This window comes from Electrona antarctica (genome assembly GCF_951216825.1).
Source record: "Electrona antarctica genome assembly, chromosome: 4".
Classification (NCBI taxonomy): domain Eukaryota; kingdom Metazoa; phylum Chordata; class Actinopteri; order Myctophiformes; family Myctophidae; genus Electrona; species Electrona antarctica.
The window spans coordinates 45,269,368-45,296,163 of NC_136809.1; the positions used below are offsets into that span (position 1 = coordinate 45,269,368).

At 41.9% G+C, this 26,796-nt stretch overlaps 2 protein-coding genes across 3 annotated transcripts in view; both read right to left on the reverse strand.

Annotated features, from left to right (window-relative positions):
• The window catches only part of camk2d2 (calcium/calmodulin-dependent protein kinase (CaM kinase) II delta 2), a gene marked incomplete at its 3' end in the record, with an annotated part of 52,240 nt that extends 49,287 nt beyond the window's left edge, over positions 1-2,953 (reverse strand). For both annotated transcript variants that reach the window (XM_079499294.1, XM_079499295.1), the window contains exons 1-2: positions 2,544-2,953; positions 13-107 (exon numbers count right to left, since the gene is read on the reverse strand). In XM_079499294.1, coding sequence (XP_079355420.1) covers positions 13-107; positions 2,544-2,605 — 157 coding nt within the window. In that variant the 5' untranslated portion in view covers positions 2,606-2,953. The remainder of the gene's footprint in view (positions 1-12; positions 108-2,543) is intronic.
• A 2,799-nt stretch (positions 2,954-5,752) lies between these two features.
• Positions 5,753-7,517, reverse strand: cxcl8a (chemokine (C-X-C motif) ligand 8a). The gene is made up of 4 exons (XM_079498674.1): positions 7,289-7,517; positions 6,849-6,981; positions 6,544-6,630; positions 5,753-6,381 (listed from the first exon to the last, which is right to left on the reverse strand). The coding sequence occupies exons 1-4, from the start codon at positions 7,353-7,355 to the stop codon at positions 6,369-6,371; spliced, it is 300 nt and encodes a 99-aa protein (XP_079354800.1). The 5' UTR covers positions 7,356-7,517; the 3' UTR covers positions 5,753-6,368.
• Positions 7,518-26,796: the final 19,279 nt, after the last annotated feature.

A 26,796-nucleotide genomic window follows, 5' to 3' on the forward strand; every position in this document is an offset into this window, starting at 1 on the left:
AGTGTTACCTACCTCTGGCAGAAAGCTTTTTGGTGTTGATGATTTTTGCAGCAAATTCCTGTCCAGACGAGATCTTCAGACACCTTCTGACTATAGAGAATGCTCCCCTGAATCACACGCATGCCACACACACACACACACACACACACACACACACACACACACACACACACACACACACACACACACACACACACACACACACACACACACACACACACACACACACACACACACACACACACACACACACACATAATTGAATGTCACAGGTTAGTGATTGTAAACATTGTGGAACTAAAATTGTTACTTCTCTCTCAATCAAAAAGAAACAACAAAACAAAGATGTACAATGTGAGACTGTAGTCCTGTTCTATAAAGTGTATAGAGAATACACACACACACACACACACACACACACACACACACACACACACACACACACACACACACACACACACACACACACACACACACACACACACACACACACACACACACACAGTCACACACGACCACGGTTCTAAAATTCAAAGCCTCTCATCCTTATGTGAGACCTTTAAGGCTAAATGGAGGCCTCACACAAATGGATGCAATGTGCTGTTGTGGTGTTTATGAGCCAGGATTTCCAACACATGTATATGAGGATGAGCCATGATGATAGTCTGAAAGTAGGTCAGCATGCTGGAGCGAGGAGTGAGTGATGCGCTGCATGTAGTATCTCTGAGCAAAGCCATGGAACAGCTTGTCTTGGTTCCAGTCTGCATCGCTCAGGTCTGTGACCGACCCATCCATCCTGGCTTTGCTATACGCAACCACCATATGTCATGTTGTCTTTAAAGACAATCTGCTCTCCTTCACAACAGAACCTGTTTCACTGAAGACAGCGTTAGAGATGGCCGACGTGGCTGAATGATGCTCTTCAGAGGACAGACACACACACACACACACACACACACACACACACACACACACACACACACACACACACACACACACACACACACACACACACACACACACACACACACAGCTCTGAAGTGTATAGTACTGTGTTAGGTGCAGCAGCATGCAGCTATGGCTCACCGAATGTATACTGTAGTGTACAGGATTTAGCAGAAGTAAAAATGATCATAGCATAACTTGCTGTATAACATTTCTTCGGGTGCATGTGTGCCTCATACAGTCATCACTTTCTGCCTCTCTACTAACTGCTAAATTGCAGCATATATAGGCTATTGTCTTGGGCATATAAAAGGTTCCAGTATATGAGTATATAAGAACAATTATGGAAAATGCATGCACAAAAACATTTATAAGGGAAAGGAGGTTAGACTTGTGTTCTGTAGTTAGACAGAGAACAAAGTAGACTGGCAAAACAAAAAACACTCTTGAGCTTGAGTAGTGATCTGAGTGAGTGCTACTGTATCACTGAGTAAAGACAAGCTGCTGCACTTCGTAATGCTTTAGGTGTGTTGAAATGCACTGTGGCAATATGACTGCATTATTAATGATAAATGTGTAACAAAGATACAGTATCTATAAATACTGCCTATGAAAGGAGGCCTGGTGGTGGGTAATGGCATGTCCTTCTTTTACGATACATCAGCTCATGCATGACATGTGCCAATTAAGGCCTGTCATGAAGATGGTTGAGGTACTTATGGTGATGAGAAGTGATGGACATTCAGACAGAAAGGTGAGAGTGAGGCTGCATGGCTCGGCTGCCTGCCTGGGAGTCCATGAGAGTGCAGCTCACATTCTGCTCTGACTGAATGTCAAACCAGCCTACAGGCTTCTGTCTGACCGTGGGGAGCTAGGCAGACTGCAGGTCGGTCACACACACACACAAGCACACACACACACACACACACACACACACACACACACACGCGCGCGTACATCACTCTCTCTCGGGTTAGGAATTCCCTGCCCGCGCCTGATAATTGAGCGCGGCTCGGTGCATGGCTGCCTAAGGAATGTGTCATCGCCAACTACGAGGACCGCTGTCGCATTAGCGAGTGTGTGTATTTCTGTTGGGCCAGAATCTCTCCATCTCACTCACACCCGGCGGTCGGTTTCAATTTCAATTTCAATTTACCATATACACAATATGGAAGCAAGCAGTATAGGCTACAGCAATCGAATCGCGCCCTGCGATGGCACCCCGTGAATTCTAGGCATGATAGCCTAGGCCTGCCTATAGGAGTTCACGTCGAAACAGCAAGAGGTTTCATTCGGCATAATCTATAGGGATTAATTCAATACTGCATTAAAACAAAGACTGTACACAGTGACAGGCAGCAGGCCAAAGCAACACAGTGCATGCATATGCTATCTCTCCCTGCTGCTTCAAAGGCTAGTATGAACAAACACTATCAGCAGGCATTGTGCGCGCACGCGTACGCGCGCACGTACAACAAGAACCCACAGCGCGGAATCCGCGTCCTAAGCCAACAAGGCAACCTATTACATAACACAGGCTGACATTTCATATAGGGATGATGATGATGATGCCCAATGGTAAAAACATGCGCGCTTACTTGCCCAGCTCCTCGAATAGCTGATATTCATCGGTAAATCTCGTGCAGATCGTTAACGCCATCCTGGCGGTGATGGTTGTGGACGGTACGTGGTGTCGTCGGGAGACGGTGTTTTAAACAGGGTGCACTCACAAAATCGTCAACACCGCCCGATTTGCCCTGAACCTGCAAGCCAAAACGGAGGGGTTCATGCACTATATATGATGCACAGCTTAAAAGCGCATCGGCAAGAACAGGCGAGATGATTCTGCGGCAAAGACTGGCTAGAATTGCTTGAAAGGTGGATTGTAGAATTCCAGCGTTTTTCCCGTGATTCCGTATAGTTTGTCCTTCTTTCACACGCAGTGGCTCGTCACAGCTCTGAAGCGCAGCATTTTGGGTGCATTTCCATAACTAGCGTGCGTGCGTCCATACCCAAGTGCGACTGTTGTCTCTCTGCGCTCATCACCAGACAGACACTCAGTGCACTACCGCACCTCCCCCTAGCTGTGAAGTGTGAACCCAGTCCCGCCCCTGTGCCTGCATGCATCAGGAGACACACAACTGAAATAATAATAATAATAATAATGCATGAAATACTATAGGTATAAGACTAGATTTTTGTTGAGGGCTGAATGCAGATGGGAAGAAATATAGGCCTACATCTAAAATCCAAAAAAACATTATTTTAATGTCGACGAGGCTACTCTTTAATAGATGTGGACTTGGTTAGTCTGTTAGTGAGAACTTGCACATATAGCTACAAAAAATAAAACATTGTGTTTTCCTGTGGGATATGGAACAATGTCAATGAGATTTAAATTTGTATTTGATGAAAATGTATAGCTTTAACGGAGTCTGGTATGTTGTGTAGGCCTACTTAAAATAATAAAAGAAAGCAAAATACATTGATTTATATATTAGTCATCAGAAAACGTCCTCATTAAGCAGCATGCCTTGCACAGATATGGTCTGAGAGGCATAGGCTACAGGCATGGACAATTAACTTAGCCTACTTTTTTTAAACTATTCTGATACTGTGTGTGTCTCCACTATCCAGTGGAGTTCTGTTGCTGCAATTTGACTATTGGTGTAAAAAAAACAAATCCAGTAGGTGACAGTATTGTACCGACTACCGAGCATTTAAGAATGAGAAAACAGAAAACATCTGTTGCAGGTGCAGAATAAAATTATCCTCTTGTTACCTCTTGTTAGATATTTGAGGAAATGTATAGATAATGTTTACACCTGTGTGCAATATCTTATTTAATAATAATAATAATAATAATAATAACTAGAAAAAAAATCGCTGCAAGCAGCAATAAGGCAGGACCAAGCAGGAAGGCAATAAGCAATAAGAATAATATGTACATTAAGCCATAGAAACATGGAAGACTGAACTTGTGAAAAAAAAGACAATGTAATTGTGACAGGTCGTTTTTTTTATTGTGGGGGGCAGGGTTCTTGAAGACTCATACACTGAGTTGTGCCCGGATTTGAACCCATGACCTTGTGGCAAGAGCTCTATCTACCGAGCTAACTGGACACAAATTCAGTTCTTCTATTGTTAACAGCAAAATCATTTGTTAAGTTGCGCAAGGATAACTAATGAATAATGATATATGGTATAAAGATAAATTGACTGCGTATAAATCAGAAAATGTACCAGATTCGGATAAGGAGCTCAATGAGTGAGTGAAAACCAATAAAATGAGAGTCGGAAACAGGGATTAAAGGTTAACTGAAAAAATATTATTAAACAGCTTTGAACATTCATGAAAAATAACAAACAAATGGGGGCCCCTTTAAGTTGGTGACTTGAAAAGTCCCAGTTCAGTTCCTATTCAGTTCTAAAGGGAAATCAGTCTCTCTCTCCTAAGAAGAGCCCTACACCTGCCCTCTTCTGATTGGCCGGCCCCTAAACCTGCCCTCTTCTGATTGGCCGGCCCCTAAACCTGCCCTCTTCTGATTGGCCGGTCCCTAAACCTGCCCTCTTCTGATTGTCCGGGCCCAAAAACCTGCCCTCTTCTGATTGGCCGGGCCAAAAAAACCTGCCCTCTTCTGATTGGCCGGGCCAAAAAACCTGCCCTCTTCTGATTGGCTGTGCCCTGAACCTGCCCTCTTCTGATTGGCCGGGCCCAAACACCTGCCCTCTTCTGATTGGCCGGGCCCAAAAACTCTTCTGGGGGGGACTGGTTAAGTAATCATTAGGCCTACCTCACAGCATTTCCCTGCCTCCTTTTGGAGGGGGCGGGGAATTTTCCTGATTCTTTTGTGTGTTAGAAAATTGGGAAAATTAACCAATGTCTGATGTTTGTTCTGAAACAAAAATCAGAAAACAGAGAAAACTTGTTACTTTAAGTCTGTTCCAACAATCAGATTATGCCAAAATACCAATTAAGGACTTGGTCCTAATGTAAGCATTGTCCTGATTTCTTGTGTGGGCTAGAAAATTAGGAAAAATTTGTTCAGAAACAAACATCAAAAAACAGAAAAAACGTGTTTCTTTAAAGTCAATTTCTCCTGTCGATCATAACTAAAAATACATTGCATGGATGCATCTGGGACGTATCCCCAGTGATGTATCCTGAGGTCAACAGGGTTTCGGGTCTACCAACATCATACCCCTCACTCAGGCGACCCAGCCGGGGTTGATCAAATCCCTATACTTACGTCCCAGTAGCTACCCTTGATCAGTCCATCAGGGAATGAGCAAGGCCACACAACCCGTTGCTCCGGAACTACTCTGCCGGGACTGGCAGAGCAGATTATACTAAGATCCCCTGACCGAAGACCCCTATACCCTGTTACTGAACAAACATCAGATAGCAATAGCACCTACTATCGGTATAGTCTAGAGAGCTTTAATTACCTTTTTTTCTTTAACCAAAAAATGACACTTAAAGCAACTTTAATGCCATTGTGTATAGTATAATAGTATGATCCGGGGATAACCGCACAAAAGTGTGGTTTTAATTGTTGAACCAACCATTTAACCACCTTGTGAGCTCTGTGGTTCCAGGGTGTCCTCAGCTAAATGACTGACTGATTGGAATTGGAACCTTACAGTTCTGTAACTGGAAATGTTGGTTCCATTTTTGTACACACTGTCAGTTATGTGGATAATGAATACCAAATTGGGGGTGAAATGAAAGATTTGGAGTAAATGAAAAACAGAAAGAAAGGACACAAAGAAATACAAAGCATCGCAATGTAATCAACTTTCACCTTTTAATATAAGAGACATACAATGACATCCAAATGCAATATACAATACACACATACATTAATAAATATTTGAAATAATTCTATATACTATTATGTGTCAGTGCAAACAATACAACTCTGGTATTAGTATTCTCATAATAGCATACAATAACTTAGTAACTCAGTAAATAAAATGCATGGTGGACAAATGTCTTACCAAATAAATATTATAAATAATATACAAAGTGATTTCTTCATAAATAGTATCCAAATGTTAGACACAAACAAATTGTGCTTCCACCATCTCAGAAACCAACCAGTACTTCAAATGTATTATGATGACCTTTGTCATATTATAAAAGTAATACTTCATAGATACTTTTCTGGCCTGTTATTACAGCCCAGAATCACAACATATTTGCATTTCTATAGCACCTTTTACCTTTTCACACAGTCATACACACAGTCACACATCGACGGCAGAGGCAGCCATGCAAGGCGCCAATCTGCTCATCTGTAGTATAGTTAGGGGTTCAGTGTTTTGCTGAAGGACTCTTCAACAAAAAGAAGCCAGGGATCTAACCAGCCACGGCGATACGGTCACTCAACTTCCCGAATCAGTGCCCACACACTTCACATTCAGCGTCTTTTGCTATGGAGAAAAAATAAATAGAAAAATATATATGAACCTCCGATTCAGACTATGGATTTTACGTTACAGGGCATATTTTCCTGTTTATTGTAAATATTGTCAACATCCAAACAAAAAATAGATGTTAGGTTTATGGCGTAGTATTGACTGCATGGTACTTACTTGGACATAAACCTCTCAATGACTCTCTTGACCCAGGGCGCTTCGGGGTCCAGACAAACCTCCTGGCCTGTTTTCTTCAGAGTGGCACTATAATAACAACAATGAAAAAGACGTGCAGTCAGAACGAGAACTTTGATCTTATACATGCTATTGCTAATCAAAGCTATAATAATAATACAAATAAAGAGCAGTACAAAAAACAGCAATACTAATGAACTAATTCATAAATTAAATCATTTTAGCATCCAAATGGAATCAGTATCAGTAGCTGAGATGAGGATGAGTGTTTTGCCGGTAGGACTCACATGATCTCAGCCTCCTCACAGTGAGAACTGGCCGGTCTCAGCTCAACCTTCTCAAGTAGACGGGGTCTAATGGGTCTGCTCTCTGTGAGAATGCAAAGGCAGCGAAGCTCCACTCCAGGTTTCAGGCTCATCCCTGTTAACAGTGACAATATTATTACAATGATGTTGTTGATACTGGACATACAGTATATGCCTACAGAGCAAAGAAAAACAGAAGAAGGCAGTCGATGTGTAGAGGTAGATATAATATGCATGTGAAAGCATACAGAACAGGACTACACAGTAAATCCACATAAAAAAAAATCATGTAAAACCTTAGCACGCTCAGAGTAAAATGAACACTGAGGATTTTACTGTGTGAACATGCATACAGTACAGTACAACTACACCACCGAGGTCATTGTTACAATCACACATCGTTAGAAAAAGGAATGACTTACCTTCAGTGATGGCTATGAAGGCCAGGAGCACCACAATAGAAGTAACTGTGACTTTGCAGCTCGTCATCTTCAGATTTATATGAGGTATATGAACACTAAAACACGGACTGATTAAAGTAAAGCCTTTGATTGATCAAAGCACCGAAGAGGTTTTGTACGCTGCAGTTACGTATCTGTCTTTCATTCAATTCCCTCACTTCTCTTCTCCTTTTGCCTTGTTTTGGTTTGGTTGCAGACTTCCTCTGTTGCTGAAGAGCAGAGTGAGAGTCCACTCCTTTTAAAGCCTTTATCTTGAAGGATCTACACTGTGAGTCATTTCCTGGCTATACTAATGTTGCGCAACTCGTGCATCTTGGGAATTTACACGGATGCGTGTCACAGATCTGTGTTTGACAGATCTGTGACACAGATTTGTCATCATATTATAAACCTGACACAGGCCCTAATGTGCATGAGTGAACATAAAATGGAGCAATTAACAATGAAAGTGGAATGCTTACAGACAGTAACAGATGCATAATCAGTTTCTTAATGATCTGAAACGTCCAGTGAATGACACCGTTACTCACATGGAAATTGCACAGTTGACAATGTCTCACCGATGACAATAACATCCCTATTTTCTTTGTATATTTTCCAACTTTTTCAATTCTAATTGTCATACGATAAAGTCGATGGGGCTTAAGTGGCTAAGAAAATAACAGTTTGATGCAATCTGTGGATATAATGTCTGTATGTGTCATCGAACATGTAACTCACAGGAAGGAGGATTACATGCAAGCACCACCTGAGTGAGGGGAATGATGTTGCGAGACCCGAAACCCCGATGACCTTGGGATACATCACTGAGGATAGGTCCCAGGTGCATCCATGCGATGTTTTTTCGTTCTACTATTGGAATGATCTTGGCCAACTGCTAAATAAAAAATAAATAAATAAAAAGATTTTTCTTACATTGACTTGTTGCTTATATCATGCATGCATGATCATGATTGATTGATATCTCTATAGTGTGTACGGTATGAAGTCATGTAGTGTGGTGCTGGTGAATGCATGAATGTATAGAGCTCAGGTTGTGCTAATGTGTTCATGGGCACATACTATGAAGACGTCTCTGAATAGATGTGTGCACAGCATAATGGCTCTTTATTAGTCATTATAAAGCATGCATTAATGCTTATTCTGCATGAACAGTTTCCCCTCAATATCCTATACCACAAGAATAGTCATTGTCCCTTAACACTAAATAAATATGGTAATTAAAACAAACATTTAAACTCAGAATCAATCGTTTTAGTGACGTTTAAAGGTGCATATTTTGTAACCCATACAGTTTCCCTATTTTGGAGCTGCTTCCTGCCACCGTAAATATGTTTTAAACAACTTTAATCACCAAACATTGAACTTGAAAACCATCCAAATTAATACATTTCATAAGGATTTTAAGACAGGTACAATACATTGTAACACCAGTGCCAATCAAAATGTGCAAGAGCAAAGGTCATATCAAAGAATACCAAACAACTCGCCCCTTTACCAACTCGCCCCAGGCATACAGCCGGCGGAACAGCGCGGCCTGGTATTCCTAAAGTAACCTAAGTAAATCATGCTTAAACGGTTAAACCTAACCTCATTCCTAACCTTAACCTTGGTAAAACTATGCCTAAACCTAAACATATTCCTAAACTTAACCCCAGTAAAACTATGCCTAACCCTAAACGTATTTCTAACCTTATTCTCAGTAAAACAAAATAAAGAATACAAGAACCGGAGCCCCGAGCGGTCGGCGTGAGGTCGGCGGAAAAAAGCTCGGGCAAGATTGGAATTGGGGCGACCGTACCTGTTACCGTGTCAAATGTGCAAAGACGGAGAAGTCACATGTCTTGTTGGACATTGTTCTCATTCAGGCCTCTGGCAGCAGCAAGGAAAAGCTATTTCTGAGCCTTGAGTCCCGGGATGTGAGACACCGGTCATCCAGCACTTTACATTTCGTATCATCACATACGTACAGAAGGCGGCCTCCTCAGAAATTGTGTGATAGTGTGCCACTTACCAGCCTCAATTTTTAACTCCCCTGTCATTTAATATTTATCATTCTAAACTGGTGAAAGTTGGGAATGCATGCCCCCCAGTTATGCAATACAAATACCAGAGTACCTGGTGTGCCCGACTGCCTGTGTCCCTTTTCTGCCAACATATGAAGATCTGTCTGTCTGTCTGTCTGTCTGTCTGTCTGTCTGTCTGTCTGTCTGTCTGTCTGTCTGTCTGTCTGTCTGTCTGTCTGTCTGTCTGTCTGTCTGTCTGTCTGTCTGTCTGTCTGTCTGTCTGTCTGTCTGTCTGCCTGCCTGCCTGCCTGCCAGCCTGCCTGCCTGCCTGCCTGCCTGCCTGCCTGCCTGCCTGCCTTCATCAGTGTATGCCCATTCATCAGTGTATGCCCATATATATTTGTTGGATTGTCGGTTCTGGACAACCACCTATCCAAACTAGAAATGCACTCTGTCGAGGTGCCAACTTGCGCCATGCACATAAGTAAGCCATACATGGCCTACTTGTGCGCAAGCAGTGCGTAGACCGAAGTCGGTCTGTCCCAAATGCACATGACCATATATGGGCATACTGTAGTATGGCTAGGTGCATGGTTAGATTGTTCCAATGAAACAATTCCATACCGTACACCTGTATAACTGCTGCTTTGGTATTTAGATAATATACCAATTGTAGTACATGATAGTACACATGCAAAACCACAGTTTATACTAACTGCCAACACTGCTTAAACTTTTCATGAATCAATATCACTTTTAAGATCTAAGATAAAAAAAAACACCTGCACACTGTCACAGTGTCTTCACTTTCTCAACAAAGAAAAACGTCTTATTGCAACATTGCAATATGTACTGACTCCACCGACGCACCTGAAATAATTACAGGTGAAATATATCCCAGGCTCATTCAAGCATGACTGTGACCGTCTTTGACGTCACTTCAGAGCATTCAGATTCAGAGGCTTTTGAAATCTGGGTAGAGGAAGTTCATCACTCTACAGCTCATGCCTCAGCAACTCTTAACTCAAAGTGACCCAGTGGATCGGTGATCCAGATGATCTACCGCATTTCGATGACAAGAATGATTAATGACTGGCTGCTTCGGTCTACGTTTTCAACCCCTGGGTCATAGGTTTGGTGCTAGAATGTGAGTGCTTTTCATGAAATTCAGGCAATGATGCAACTGCAACAAGATCAAACATGCTTGCCCCAACATGACACCCATGTGCAGGCCTACATAGTAGTAGCAGTAAGACGAGTGTGGAGTAACATTTGTCTGCCAGGTAATATAATTATAATAACACATTACTGGTTCCCACAAATTCCAATAAATAACAGGTGAGGTATAGATAAATAGCTAAATGAAAGATTTGCTCCAAAGGCAAGGGCTGGAAAAGCACTACCCTCATTAGCATTCATGCATGTCTTGGTAATTGTTACCTTCTGCTATATGGTGACAAATGGGAAATGTGTTATTATGTGTCACTGTGTTGTACTTTTCCAGAAGGTCTGCGAAAAGTGGGCTCTTCGAAGCATAGATCTCTATCAAGCCTGGCTACCTGGTCAGTCGTGGGGTGCAACCGTCAGGACACAGGACGCTGCAGGGAAATGGAGTTAGTACAATAGATCGTGCAACTGGTTGCGTTTGTGTCGCCCTCTATGGGCAGACATGAAAGCGGTTGGAATATTAGGCAGAGGGATTATGTTTTCACTTCATTGTGTCCAACTGTCCGTCTGTAAACAGCTAATCTTGGGCACCACTGGACCAATCGGCGTGAAATTTGCACGCAGACTCCCTGGAGGCTATAGGGCAGAACCTCTTCCCCAAATATTTCAAATTGGCCCGTTATAGCACTACCATTGATTTTTCATAATAAATTCCGAAAGGCTACAATTAGCATCCGAAGGGTGCGGGAGTGCATGCCAGTTCTGCACAAAATGACACGAATAATGAACGCAGCATCCGTGAACAGGACGTGGCCTGTTATAGCACCACCATTTGGCTGATTTGAACAGTTTGGGGTGGAGGTTCTTCTTTGGCCTACTGGGACTGTGCATTGCAAGATCTGCCCAGCAGTGCCTGCGATTAGCTACTCATGAACAGACAGACAGACAGACAGACAGACAGACAGACAGACAGACAGACAGACAGACAGACAGACAGACAGACAGACAGACAGACAGACAGACAGACAGACAAAATCACAGGACTGAAAAATATAATCACTGCCCCCAGCCGTGATAAAGGTGTGAGTGGGTGAGTGTGAAATAAGGAAGTTTAATGCTAGTAGACCAAAAACAGGAACCGAGCCTTTTTCTGAAAAGGAATTAAATAATGAGCTAATACAGTGCAATTCTGGTAGTTTCCAAGTCCAGCTGTTTAAACTTGTGATGTGTAGGGGAAACATGTCAGAGAGTACATGTGACAATTACGTTATTACAAGACGTTCAAGAACATATGACCATCTTCACATATTGGCTTTCAACTAAATTCACACTGCCTTTCCCTATTAACAAAATTAAGCCCTATGAAAATAGCAATTAGACGTGTTGTGATCTTTTAGATCTGTTATTTTGCTATAAATATTATTTTGTTTTACCTATATGACAATGCTAAAAACAGGGACGACAGATGCTATAGTGACAGGCAAATCGTGAAAATCATGGATTCAGGTACATTTGGTTGCATTTGTTGTTCCTTTTAAACATTAAATATGCATTGCTTTGTAAAGTTTGCACCACAAGCTGAGGTATGATGCTCCAAGTGAGCCCAGATTTTCATTGGAGATGTCCTTTGAGCCCCATTGCCCCCGCCGGCGGGGGCAGCGGCTGTCCACCTCTGAACAGCGCTCAGCGGGTCAATGGAGACCCAATTGGGCTCCGGTTCCAACTCCGATGTTGCGGATGTACCCCCTTTACCCCCCTGGTGTTTAAGAGGTTACGGTAAGTCCATGGTATTAAATACTTTTCCAAAGTGAAATTGTGGGGAAGTACTCAAATTCACCCACAGTTTACAGTAAGTAAACAAAAAGTAAAGGCTGCAGCTGTTGTTATAAACAGAGTATAAACAGCTGTTTATACTGTTTATGTTGCCTGTTAAAGATACAATACACAATTTAAAAAAAGTTCAAAACAAGTAAGTAGTATGAAAGTGCTGCTTACGTCATCATGTGCATTACAGTATATTATACTTTCCCCAATTCTGCACATCCCCCTTTAGACATTCTGTGTTGCCACAAGGAGTGTAAGAGGATTGGAGCGTGTCTTCCATTATTAACCTAATTTTTAACCTTGTTTTAATCTCATGTTATTTTTCTCATTTATTTTGTTTTATTTCATTAAAGTCCACTGTTTCTTGTCATTATCTTGTTGGATCATATCAGACCATATCAGAGTCACACCTACAGCATATTTCACTGCTTAATTATACCTGTATAAGTGACTGACAAATAAATCCCTCTTGATTCAGATGTTTTCTTATCTGGCACAAACCCAACTAAACTAGTGAACACTTGCAGTAAATGCAAACATTCACAAGACTTGAGTCACTTTAGTTGAAACACACACACACAAATTGCTCATGGTTCAAGGTTCAAGGAGATTTTATTGTCATTCCATACGAGTAGGCCTACAGAACAACATTTGATTATTACCCAGGTCCCGGTCAGGCAAAAAGAAAGAAGGTAAAATACAATACGTCTAAAATAACACTTCATATAAATAAAACCTATAGTGCAAAAAAGCAATTGCACAAGCCACTAATATTGCCCATAAAAAGCAGCAGCACTAAAAACAGCATTAAAAAGAAACAGTTCATGCACGGCTCAAGAATGTTTCGGTGAACTCTGACCATAAAAGTCATTTATGATAAATATAGGTTTGATGTTTGCCTGATATCTTAGTTTATTTGAAGCGCAAAAGGTTAATGTAATTTACACTAATCTGATAAGACGCTCTATTGTGTCAGTAGCCAACACAAATACCAACATGTTCTTCCTCTTCCACCCACAGACTGCCACCTGATACTACAACAATTACAATTGAACAAAGGAACAGGGAAGAAAAGTGGTTCACGGTTTATGAGTGTGTGCCCTAATAATAACGGGAATGAATCATCAACTTGTGTTAGCTCCCCTACTCCAGTGTGTGTGTGTGTGTGTGTGTGTGTGTGTGTGTGTGTGTGTGTGTGTGTGTGTGTGTGTGTGTGTGTGTGTGTGTGTGTGTGTGTGTGTGTATGTGTGTGTGTTATACAGTATACACAATGCATACCACAAGTCATGACTGAAGGAAGGGCTAGTGGTTTCCCGCCACTGACAAGAGAGTTTTTGTTTGCTTTACTACTAGTGAAGGAAACAAAAACTCTCTCGTCAGTGGCGGGGTTTCCCTGACAATGTCATGGATTTCTATTTTTAATCTTTTGTACCTTGGCGACATCATGGATATACACCTTTTCCATTATCACCTGAAGCTCATCACAGTTTCTATCCTGTGTGCGTGTGTGTGTGTGTGTGTGCATGTGCACTTGCGTGTGTGCGTGCGCATGCAGGAGGGATGGGGGGCGCTATCACCTGAACATTCCGCCTGATTTTGTGATTCTTCAGGTCTAACTTTTTAACACAAATACACGCCTGGGTGTGTTTTTCAGGGTTTTTTTTTTACTGATTGCCAAGTATATTGCAAATCATTTTTGGATTGGGGTAGGGGAAATCAAATTAATTATCATGATCTTTTTTTTTTTTTTTAAGATCTTTTTTTTGCGGCTTACGCCTTTTATTGGTTTTTGAAGGGACAGACAGTAGGCTGACAGGAAACGGGAGAGAGATGGGGGAAGACATGCAGTAAAGGCCGTGTCGGGCTCGGGAGTCGAACCCGCGGCACACTGCGACTGGATTACCAGTCGGGTGCCCAGACGGTTACGCCACCGCCTGGGCAATTATCATGATCTTAATAATTCTATATTTAGTTATTCCCTACAATACATTCTTGTTGCGACCATAGGTCGCATTTACTATGAAAACCTGCATTTCCTGTTCATTTATTTGATCGTTTGTTCGTTGCGTCACCCATGCCTCCATACAGTATATGACTCACACCTCATGACATCAGGCTTCCATATATGGTCACACCTTGTGACATCACGCCCCCATATATGGTCACGCCTCGTGAAATCACGTGACATCATGGAGACCCTTGTGTGTGTTTGCGTGTTTGTTTGCTTGCTTGCTTGCTTGTGTGCGTGCGTGCGTGCGTGCTTGCGTGGGCATGTGTGCGTGCGTGCATGCGTGTGTGTGCATGTATGTGCATGTGTGTGCGTGATTCTATTTTGCAACATTTAACTTTTATTATGATATAATTGACCTTTTTAAAGGTGTAGTGAAACGGAAATGGTGGGCATTTTATTTTGAAGTTTCAGCTTGAAACGCTGGCTCTGAAGTTTCTGAACCAATCAGAGCGTCGCATCCCTCCAGGCTATAGGGGATTATTTCTAACCTATACACAACCTAAAGTAGCCCTAAAATGGACCCCACCTGGAAAGAGGAAACAAGGGAGGCCAAAAACAACCTGGCGGAGAACTGTGACCTCAGAACTGAAGATGGCAAATCTGACATGGGGCGAGGCACAACATGCTGCACAGGATAGGACCAGATGGAAGCAGATAGTCGCAGCCTTATGTTCCACCGGGAACCAAGAGGATCAAGTAAGTAAGTATACATAACCTATATACATATTTTAGCGTGATGATTAAGTTCAAAACGAGTAATACACGGTCTGGATGTCATCTTGAATTAAATTAAAAACGGAGCAGTTCTTTAATCAAAACCAGCTGTTTTGGAGGACAATGAAGCAATGGGAATCAAACTGGTGAACTTCATTTTTTTTGGCTTTTGTTGATGTGGGCCTCAACACGTCATCACGCAGCACATTTTCGTTTTCTGGAAGTAATTAAAAAAATCACACCCGTGTGAACTGAGTGGTGTAAGGTCTTATATAGACTGATCAGCTGTGGTCTGACGTAATGTCTGACGTAATGAAATCACACCCGTGTGAACTGGGTGACCATAGCAACCATGCTCATTTTTTGGTACGAACAGACAGACAGACAGACACGTAAACTAACAAAGCCAGTCGTAGGAGTGGTTTACACCACTCAAAAAATTATATATATATATTCAAAGATTAGCATTTTGCTCACATTTTCACGATTTAAAAAAGACATAGCAGATCTACAACCTTTGTGATGTAATACTTTTGTGTGAGTCAAAGTATAAAATAAGGGCTTTTAGCTCAAATCTAATATGATACAAATACGTCTTAATATGCTAAAGCTGCACTATGTAACTTGATTTAGTGAATTAAAGTACATTTTGCCCAATCTGTATAGTAGAGTATGTTAATACATAACATATAATACAATCTGTATAGTAGAGTATGTTAATACATAACATATATTACAATCTGTATAGTAGAGTATGTTAATACATAACATATAACATATAATTGAGGTGGTTGTAGTTTGTCTCCCTGCTCTTCTATATATTGTGTCTCAAATAGACACAGGATCTGACACGAATGTTGACCTGATCGATGGTCAAGATCCAACTTATCCCCTGAGCAAGCATGCAGGCTTTAGCTCAATGGCTAAATGTATGCACTTGCACAGGAAAGTTCAAATCCGCGATAGAAGAGGAATGTTATACATACAGTAGTGCAGCGCCAGCTCTAATGATTAACATACTGTACATGCAGTGCACAATGCAATCTAGATAATTAACTTATGCTCACTTGTCTTGTCTGTGACTAGAACCCTAACAGATGATGTCCTCTAATCACACAAAGCAGATTGGCAATAAGCAATTTCCATGAATGAGTTTACTTTAGCGGTCCAGCAGTTTCTGAGATTGGCACAGACACATACTGACCGTCTTATATTATAGACAGTCGGACTATCTTGTCTACAAACCTGTCCTGCTGCTGCAGGTTTGTTTGTTTTCTGTCTGTCTTTCCGAGGCTAATACTCACAAACCCCTGGACCATTCGGCACCACATTTCTCATGCACGATGAAAGCCTTACTACGTGCATCAGAAATAGTACCTTCACCTTTATCCACACATCATTTCTTATATACTTTTTTATTTTTGTTTGTTTGTTTACTTTTTTTCTTTCATTTTATAATTTAGTTTTAATGTTTTGGTTGGTTATAGCTCTAAGAAAAACAAAACCACTCTGGCATGCGGCCTGTTGCATAGTTGTGTTTCAACGCTCCCTAAAGCAGAAATATGAAAAATGGTTAGGTAACTAATCAGACTCCAAAGAGCTCTAAAGTGAATACCTTGTAAAACATCTGAAGAATTGTGTAGTTCATACACAAAATATGTCTATGAACACTGCGTGCGTGCGTGCGTGCGTGCGTGCGTTCGTGTGTTCGTTCGTTCGTTCGTGCGTTCGTGCGTGCGTGCGTGCATGCGTGCGTGCGTGCGTGCGTGCGTGCGTGCGTGCGGTATGGATTTGAGGATGGGTGTGTAATTAAATTACAGGGGTACAGAGAGTTGGCCTGTGTGCTGTTTGTGTGCTTTATCATTTGTAGTTGTTCTATAATTCACAAAGGAACATGGGGTTTGCTCAAACTTTGCTGGAGAGTAGGGTGTGTGCGTGTGTGCGTGTGTGCGTGTGTGCGTGTGTGCGTGCGTGCGTGCGCGCGTGCGCGCGTGCGTGCGTGCATGCACGCGTGTGTTTGTTTGTTTGTGGGTATAGGTCTGCCAGCCGCAGTATTGCTGGCAATCCTCCTGATTACAGTGCTGACCCCTCTATCCCACCTCTTCAATTCAACCTCGTGGCTGTCTGCCCTAAGAAAAACACCCTGAAATTGAGATTGTCTCCATTTGCCCGTCTTCCTGCAATCTGCTATTTCTCACAGCTGGCAGGTGGCACTCTCTTGAGCACATACGGAAATAAAAAGTAAATATGCATCCACATTCCAGGCTGTTGCATAGAATAATGGCAGAGGGAGTGGGGCAAAGTGGAAGAGGGATTGATGAAGGGAGGAAAGGAGGGGTGTAAAGGAAGGGAACAGGAATTGTGGGGGTGAGGGGGAAGGGGAAGGGAGCAGCAGGAGATGAGGAGGAGAGGAAAGGAGTTTGGGGAGAGAACAGAGGAGGGGACGTGGACGCTGACAGACAGGATGAGAGAACAGAGGAGGGGACGTGGACGCTGACAGACAGGATGTGTGCTATTTCGGCCAATGGAGGTTTTGGGCTGGCAGTTGCCATTGCCTGGCTACTGTGTGTCCTCATTGTTCTAGCATTACTGACATCACCGTGACTTTTTAGTCACATGATGCTGACCACGCTGACCCTGATGACTTCCTTTACAGGAAGTGATGCAACTGATGGCCCCGATTCATCTGGGTGGGTGGATGATGTATTGTCTTATTCTGGGGCCAAGTTAGGCTAGATGTGTGCTCGCCGTGGGAAAGGCGTAGCTTTCCTTCTCCCTTTAAGGTTACAAAGCACTCCAAAAGGGCTGCTAAACACAGATTGCTTTAGTGGGGTTTTTGTGCATGCTGACTAACTCTTACTTTACCTTCTGCTCTGATGTTAAGCCTGAATACACACACACACATTCACATGCTTAAAAATCACACCCGTGTGAACTGAGTGGTGTAAGGTTTTATATAGCATGATCAGCTGTGGTCTGACGTAATGTCTGACGTAATGAAATCACACCTGGATGTGATTTCACAACTGGCTGTTTTTGCGCAGAGAAAATGACCACGGTTGCTACGGTCATCCAGTTCACCCGGGTGTGATTTAATTACGTCAGAAATTATTTTGAACATAGCAACCATGGTCATTTTTTTATGCACACAAAAGCCAGTTGTAGGAGTGGTTTACACCACTCAAAAATAGTTTTATGGACTTTTGATATAAAAACACAAATGAGAATTTGCCCATTTTTTTGGCATCCATTGTTAGGTATGCCCATATGATGACCACGGATATGGTCTAAAAGTGTGAACTTCTTTTTGTATTGAATCTATCATTCTATATTGTCAGTTGTACATGTATAGTAAAATCAAGTTTCTGGACATTGCAAAAAAAAATCACACTCGTGTGAAGGTTGGCTGCGACATGACGTCACTGCTTAAAGCAAACATTTAAAGTCCATAGACTTGGCTGCTACATGACGTCATGTCTGAAAGCCAGACGTTGGAGGGGATAGCGCCCCTCAAAAATAGATAATACATCAAATCAGATATGTTTTTCCAGCGAGGGCAAGTCCACAAGGTGTAATATTGCCAGACCTTCATATCACCACACATTTAAATGTTGTCCAAGCGCAGGCGATTCGTATACAGAGCCGTGTCGGACACATTTGATATATGGTCCATTTCCTTTAATATGCAGGTTGTAGTGTTATCCCTATATACAATTTTGTATCTGAATACGGTAGTTTATGTTTTGTTATTGACAAATAATGAAGACATCTACAGGCCAATTATGAATCATATAATGCTACCTACTGGTCCGGTGACAGGAAGTTATACTCCCACCTACCCTTAAACCAGTGGTTTTCAACCATTGTTGGTCAAGGCCCATTATTTATTCAGCATTTGAGCCACCATTTGATGAGATTTAGCCTCTCAGACCCAAAACGAAAGAATATGTTGTTCTCCTTGATCAAAATAACAATTGTTATACATTCTCTAATTGTGTAGACAGTAATGCAGATTTTTTTACAATTTAACTCTTGAGAGCGTAAAATGACTTTTACACTCTCAAAAGTTAAAGATCTATATAAGGATCCATTTGGTTACCAACTCTCCATCATTTAGCTGGGGACCAGCTGGAACCCCCTCAAGGACCGTCCACTGGTGGTTCCCGGACCACTGGTTGAAAACCACTGCTTAAACGACTCCTAAGGTAACAGCATGCATGCTTTTTGTGCCAGCATGCGCAAATGTGCAAGGGTTCGATCGCGGCTTTGGATTTCACAATGGATTTCAGATGTGAGATTATTTAACCCAAAGTTAATATACCGTATCCCAACTTGCATCCAGTGATGCTATCACTACTGGGGGCTGATAAGCGTCTACTGAAAAATCCATTTAAAGGGGCATTCCACCCATTTTCAACATTTTACTACGTCATTAATGTACCTTAGAGCTGTTGTGTGGAAATAATAAAAAGGTCCCCCCATTCTGTGTTTCCTAGAACTAGAGGTCTGAAAAAAATCATTAACACCACAAGCAGTGGTGTAAAGTAACTAAGTACATTTACTTAAGTACTGTACACTTAAGTACAATTATGAGGTATGTTTACTTGAGTATTTCCAATTTTCAATACTTTAACTTCTACTCCACTACATCTCAGAGGCAAATATTGTACTTTTACTCTACTACTGTATTACAATTATTTGAAAACGTTAGTTACTTTGTATAGATTTACATTTCGGCTATTTTCTATTTTTATTACATTTGAAAACTTGAAATGGGACATTCTTCATAATTTGTACTTTTACTTTAGGTACTTTAAGTACATTTTGATGCCAATTTGTACTTTTACTCAAGTCATTTTTTAATTCTTTCTTGAAGTTTTTGCGTGTAGATGTTCCAATAGAATTTCTATTAGATTATGAAATTCCTATAATATAGTATACTGTAGATCGGGTAGTCGGTAGAGCAGTACTAGAGCTCTCACTCTCACCTTTGGACCACAAGTACATGGGTTCGATCCGGGCACCACCAACTCAGCGTAAGGAGTAGCACGGCTTGTGTGCGTGCATGCATGCGTGTGTGTGTGCGCGTAAACATTCCACCTTAGTGTGCCTTCACACAGTATAAGATAAATAGACACGTCTGGGCATGTTTTTCATGATGTTTTCTGATTACCAGGTAAGGTCGTGCAAATCTTTTTTGGACTGGGGTAGGGGAGTATCAGATCAAAGTTTGCATGCTCTTAATAATTATATATTTATTATAAATATGTATATATAATGTATTTTTAATATAGTGTGTGTGTGTGTGTGTGCAGTGTCTGTGCGTGCGTGGGTGCGTGCGTGTGTGATGCACATTGTAAAGTCCTTTGGGAAAGGGATATAGAATTACAGAGCAAGTAGGGTGTGGTGACTCTTGCAACTCAATGTCTGGAAGACAAAAGAGATGCTTTATCGACGCTTTTTCCCTGAAACCTGAAACCCTCCCGTCAAGGTGCTACATTTTATCAATGGCATAGCTGTGGAGACAGTAAACCAATATACTGTTGGTACTTATAGGCGCTATACTGGGTGACAAATTTACTTTGTATGCCAACACTGACTGAAAAAAAGGTTTTCAAGTTGACACATTACTTTTGAAAATGTTTTATTCACTTTTGATTTAGTCTGCAATGATTTGCTGCTTTGGCAACCTCAGCATGAATGAATTCATTTTTATTTATATAGCACCCTTCCAAATAGTTACAAAGTGCTTTACAGACAAACAACAATCATAAACAACAGTATAACATCAACAGCATCAGAAATAACAAAGCGTAAAATGGAAAGATTAAACTTTGCCAAAAGACCATTGGCCAGAAGCCGATGCCTGTTTGGAACAATGCCTGTACATTGGGAATGTCGCATAATATACAAAAAATCATGGATTATCAATATGAGGCAAGTTAGCTCTTCGACTCAAACCAAAGGGGGGAGCGAATTGACATATCATAGCCCAGATGATCTGAGATGTCGCCTTCTGATCATCTGAAGGGAAATGGGAAGAAACCAAAGAAATAGGCACACAAAAGACATCTCATCTGAGTGTGGACACAAGATGGCGAACAAACGGTGACTACAATTTACAATTTAGGCATTTAGCAGACGCTCTTAATCCAGAGCGACTTACATTAAGCAAGAACAAAAAGCATGGGAATACATCACATATATAAAAAGCATTTATCAATTTACAATTTACAATTTAGGCATTTAGCAGACGCTCTTAATCCAGAGCGACTTACATTAAGTAATAACAAAAGCATGGCATACATCACATATATAAAAAGCAGTTATCATGAATCATGCGTAAACTAAGAACGTAACAGTGGAGTATCTATGTTAACTATACATACTATACTATATAATATATTATACATGTGTACTATAAAGTGCTATGACTGCATAAAGTGCAATTCTAGAGCTGTCTACGTAACAAGCTATAAGTCTGTTTAAAATACTATCTAAGTCTACATAATGTGCTATCTAAGGGGATAGGCTAGGGCAAGTGCTACGGGCCATGGTGGAGTCTGAAGAGGTGGGTTTTCAGACTACGGCGGAAGATTGGGAGTGAGGCTGCAGTTCTGACTGTGATGGGAAGTGCATTCCATAGTTTTGGAGCCAGAAGGGAGAAGAGTTTGGGACGTGTGGAGCGTTGTCCCGGCGTTTTTAGTGAAGGTACCTCCAGCTTCCCTGCGTTGGCTGATCTGAGTGCGCGGGAGGGTTTGTAGGGTACGATCATACTTGTGAGATATGGATATCAAGAAACATGCGTAAGCTAAGAACGTAACTAGAACATATCTATATATAATGACACTATACATATAAGCTATATATATATTATACTATGCTGTACTGTTATTGTGCTGTCTACATGACACAAGTCTGTTTCAAATGCTATCTAAGTCTAAAAAGTGCTGTCTAAGGGGGTAGGGTAAGTGCTATGGGCCATGGTGGAGTCTGAAAAGGTGGGTTTTCAAACTACGACTGCCCATAGTTCCGAAGTCCCGTTAGTCCGAACATGCGGAAAGGTTGGCGAACATGCGCTGCTGGTTGGCGAACATGTGCTGCTCCTGTGCTTGCGGTTATGTTTAGGTTAGGTTTCTGGTTCGCATCCAATAAATGTAAAACGTTTGCAACTAAAACTAAAACCATATTATATTATCTTCTTTTTTCCTCCCTTGATTCAAAACAGCATCACGTAAGAGTTTAGATCTCTGGAAGCCATTGCTCAGAATTAAAAGCAAAGCTGGTAAGCCTTCACCGCCATAGGGTGCCAGGAAGTCCATATTTGGTAGACGATTTTACTACATGTGTTACATCACTCCAGACAGAATATCAGCATTCAACTGCAGTTATTAACACATTCTCAGATGTGGATATTAATTAGGTATTTGCACAGTTTATATATGAGATACACATACAATTTTATTATTTGTATAACTGAAAATACTTCAGTTGGAAAGTGGTGGTAAAGTGACATGGCGTTCAGGTAATGAGAGACAGCAATGTCAACATGGCAGGCAATGAGAGAGACGAGCAGCTATTGAAGATGTCAAATGGCATCTTGTTCCTTAAGGAAAATATTCAAAACTGGAATGAGGAGAAAACAAAACTTGTTGAAGAGAGGCAGGCATTGAATGAAAAGTTATTATCTGCAGAGCAAATGATTAAAGCCATGAAGGAAGAGAGCACAATGAAAAAGTACAAGTTCCACGCAATGGACAAGACCCTCCGAGAGTACGAGTTCCATGCAATGGACAAGACACTCATACAAACCCAAAAGCTGTTGGACGAGAAGGAGAAAGAGATCACCTCCCTTAAAGAGAGTTTGTCTGAGAAAGACGATGCCTGGAAAAAGGAAATAGAGCAGTTGGAATGTGACTGGAAAACTAGGGAACAAATGTGTCAGAAGGAGCTTGCAGAGATAATCAATGACAATAGACGACTACGGAAATGTCGGAAGGAGAGACAAGGACTAGCTGGAGAAAAAGAGACTTGGGCTAAAAAGAATGGCCATCTCCAGATCGAACTGGACCTCACCCAGGACGAACTGAGAACGAAAGATGCTCTTTGGTTAATGGAGGAGGAGCAATGGGAGAAGGAGAGACAAAGACTAGCCGGAGAAAAGGAAGGTTTGGCTAAGAAGATTCTGCAACTTCAGAACCAACTGGAATTAACCCAAGAAGAACTGAAAACCAAAGACAGTTTGTGGTTAATAGAGGAGAATACATGGGGAAAGGAGAGACAGGGACTAGCTGGGGAAAAGGAAGTTTTGGTGAAGAAGATTGGTCAACTCCAGAACCATCTGGACCTCACCCAGGAAGAACTGAGAAACAAAGTCGCTCTTTGGTTAATGGATGAAAAGCAATGGGGTCAGGAGAGACAGGATCTAGCTGGAGAAAAGGAGGCTTTGGCTAAGAAGAATGGGCAACTGCAGAACCAATTGGTACTCATCCAGGAAGAACTGAGAACCAAAGATAATCTTTGGTTAATGGAGGAGGAGAAATTTGGGAAGGACAGACAGGGACTAGCTAAAGAAAAGGAGGCTTTGGCTAAAAAGAATGGACAACTCCAGAACCAATTGGTACTCATCCAGGAAGAAATGGCAACCAAAGATGCTCTTTGGATAATGGAGGAGACCAAATGGGGGAAGGAGAGACAGGGACTAGCTGGAGAAAATGAGGCTTTGGCTAAGAAGAATACACAACTCCAGAACCAAATGGACCTCATCCAGGAAGAACTGACAACCAAAGATAATCTTTGGTTAATGGAGGAGGAGAAACTCAGGAAGGAGAGACAGGGACTAGCTAAGGAAAAGGAGGCTTTGTCTAAGAAGAATGGACAACTCCAGAACCAATTGGTACTTATCCAGGAAGAAATGACAACCAAAGATTCTCTTTGGATAATGGAGGAGACCAAATGGGGGAAGGAGAGACAGGGACTAGCTGGAGAAAATGAGGCTTTGGCTAAGAAGAATACACAACTCCAGAACCAAATGGACCTCATCCAGGAAGAACTGACAACCAAAGATAATCTTTGGTTAATGGAGGAGGAGAAACTCGGGAAGGAGAGACAGGGACTAGCTAAGGAAAAGGAGGCTTTGTCTAAGAAGAATGGACAACTCAAGAACCAATTGGTACTCATCCAGGAAGAAATGACAACCAAAGATTCTCTTTGGATAATGGAGGAGACCAAATGGGGGAAGGAGAGACAGGGACTAGCTGGAGAAAATGAGGCTTTGGCTAAGAAGAATACACAACTCCAGAACCAAATGGACCTCATCCAGGAAGAACTGAGAACCAAAGGTGGTCTTTGGGTAATGGAAGAAGAGAAATGGGGGAAGGAGAGACAAGGACTTTCTGGAGAAAAGGAAGCTTTGACTAAGAAGAATGCACAACTCCAGAACCAACTGGACATCATCCAGGAAGAACTGAGAACCAAACAAAGTCTTTGGTTAATAGAGGAAGAGAAACAGGAAAAGGAGAGACAGGGTCTAACTGGAGAAAGAGAAGCTTTGGCTAAGAAGATTGGGCAAATCCAGAATGAACTGAACCTCACCCAGGAAGAACTGAAAACCAAAGAAAATCTTTGGTTAATGGAGGAGGAGAATTTTGGGAAAGAGAGACAGGGACTAGCTAAAGAAAAGGAGGCTTTGGCTAAGAAGAATGGGCAACTCCAGAACCAATTGGTACTCCTCCAGGAACAAATGACAACCAAAGATGCTCTTTGGATAATGGAGGAGACGAAATGGGGGAAGGAGAGACAGGGACTAGCTGGAGAAAAGGAGGCTTTGACTATGAAAAATAGGCAACTCCAGATCCAACTGGAACTCGACCAGGAAGAATTGAGAACCAAAGATGCTCTTTTCTTGATGGAGGAGGAGAAATGGGGGAAGGAGAGACAGGGACTATCTGGAGAAAAGGATGTTCTGTCTAAGAAGAATGGGCAACTCCAGAACCAACTGAACCTCACCCAAGAGGAACTGAAAACCAAAGACAGTCTTTCTTTAATGGAGGAGGAAAAATGGATGGAGGAGAGACAGGGACTATCTGGAGAAAAGGAAGTTCTGTCTAAGAAGAATCTGCAACTCCAAAAACAACTGGACCTCATCCAAGAAAAACTGAGAACCAAAGACGGTCTTTGGTTAATTGAGGAGGAAAAACAGGAGAAGGAGAGACAGGGTCTATCTGGAGAAAAGGAGGTTTTGGCTAAGGAGAATAGGCAACTGCAGAACAAATTGGACCCCATCCAGGAAGAACTTAAAACCAAAGGTGCTTTTTGGTTAACGGAGGAGGCAAAATGGCGGCAAGAGAGACAGGGGCTAGCTGGAGAAAAGGAGGCTTTGGCTAAGAAGAATGGGCAACTGCAGATCCAATTGGTACTCATCCAGGAAGAACTGAAAACCAAAGATGCTCTGTGGATACAGGAGGAGACAAAATGGGGGAAGGAGAAACAGGGATTAGCTGTAGAAAAGGAGGATTTGGCTAAGAAGAATGTGCAACAACAGAATCAACTGGATCTCATCCAGGAAGAACTGAGAACCAAAGGTGCTCTTTGGTTAATGGAAGAAGATAAATGGGGAAAAGACAGACAAGGACTTTCTGGGGAAAGTGACATTTTGGCTAAGAAGAATGGGCAACTCCAGAACCAACTGGACCTCACCAAAGAAGAGCTGAGAACCAAAGATACACTTTGGTTAATGGAGGATGCAAAATGGGGGAAAGAGAGGCAGAGTCTAGCTGGAGCAAAGGAGGCTTTGGCTAAGAAGAATGGGCAACTGCAGAACCAACTGGACCTCATCCAAGAAGAACTGAGAACAAATGATGGTATTTGGTTAATAGAGGAGGCAAATTGGGGGAAAGAGAGACAGACTCTAGCTGGAGAGCGAGAGGCTTTGGCTAAGAAGTATGGGCAACTCCAGAACATACTGGACCTCACCCAAGAAGAATTGAGAAGCAAAGATGCTCTTTGGTTAATGGAGGAGGAGAAATGGTCAAAGGAGAGACAGAGACTCACTGGAGAAAAGGATGTTTTGGCTAAGAACAATAGGCAACTTCAGAACCAACTGGACCTCACCCAGGAAGAACTGAAAACCTTAGATGCTCATTCTGTGATGGAGGAAGAGAAATGGTGGAAGGAGAGACAAGAACTAGCTGGAGAAAAGGAGGCTTTGGGTAAGAAGAATGGGCAAATTCAGAACCAACTGGACCTCACCCAAGAAGAACTGAGAACCAAAGATACATTTTGGTTAATGGAGGAGGAGAAGTGGTGGAAGGAAATACGGGTACTAGCTGGAGAAAAGGAGGCTTTGGCTAAGAGGAATGGGAAACTCCAGAACCAACTGGACCTCATCCAGGACGAACTGGACCTCATCCAGGAAGAAATTAGAACCAAAGAGAACCGTTGGTTTCTGCAATTAAGTATGGAGCAGGACAAATGGAATAAAGAGAGACACGGGCTAGCTAGAGAAAATGAGGCGTTGTCTAAGAAGATTGAGCAACTTCAGAATCAACTGGACCTCAACCAGGGAGAACTGAGAACCAAATATACTCATTCATTGATGGAGGAGGAGACAGAAGAGATTTTGGCTAAGAAGGATGGGGAACTAAAGAACCACGTGGACCTCATCCAGGAAGAACTGAGCACCAAGGATGCGTATTGGTTAATGAAAGAGGAGAAATGGGGGAAAGAGAGACAGAGACTTGTTGAAG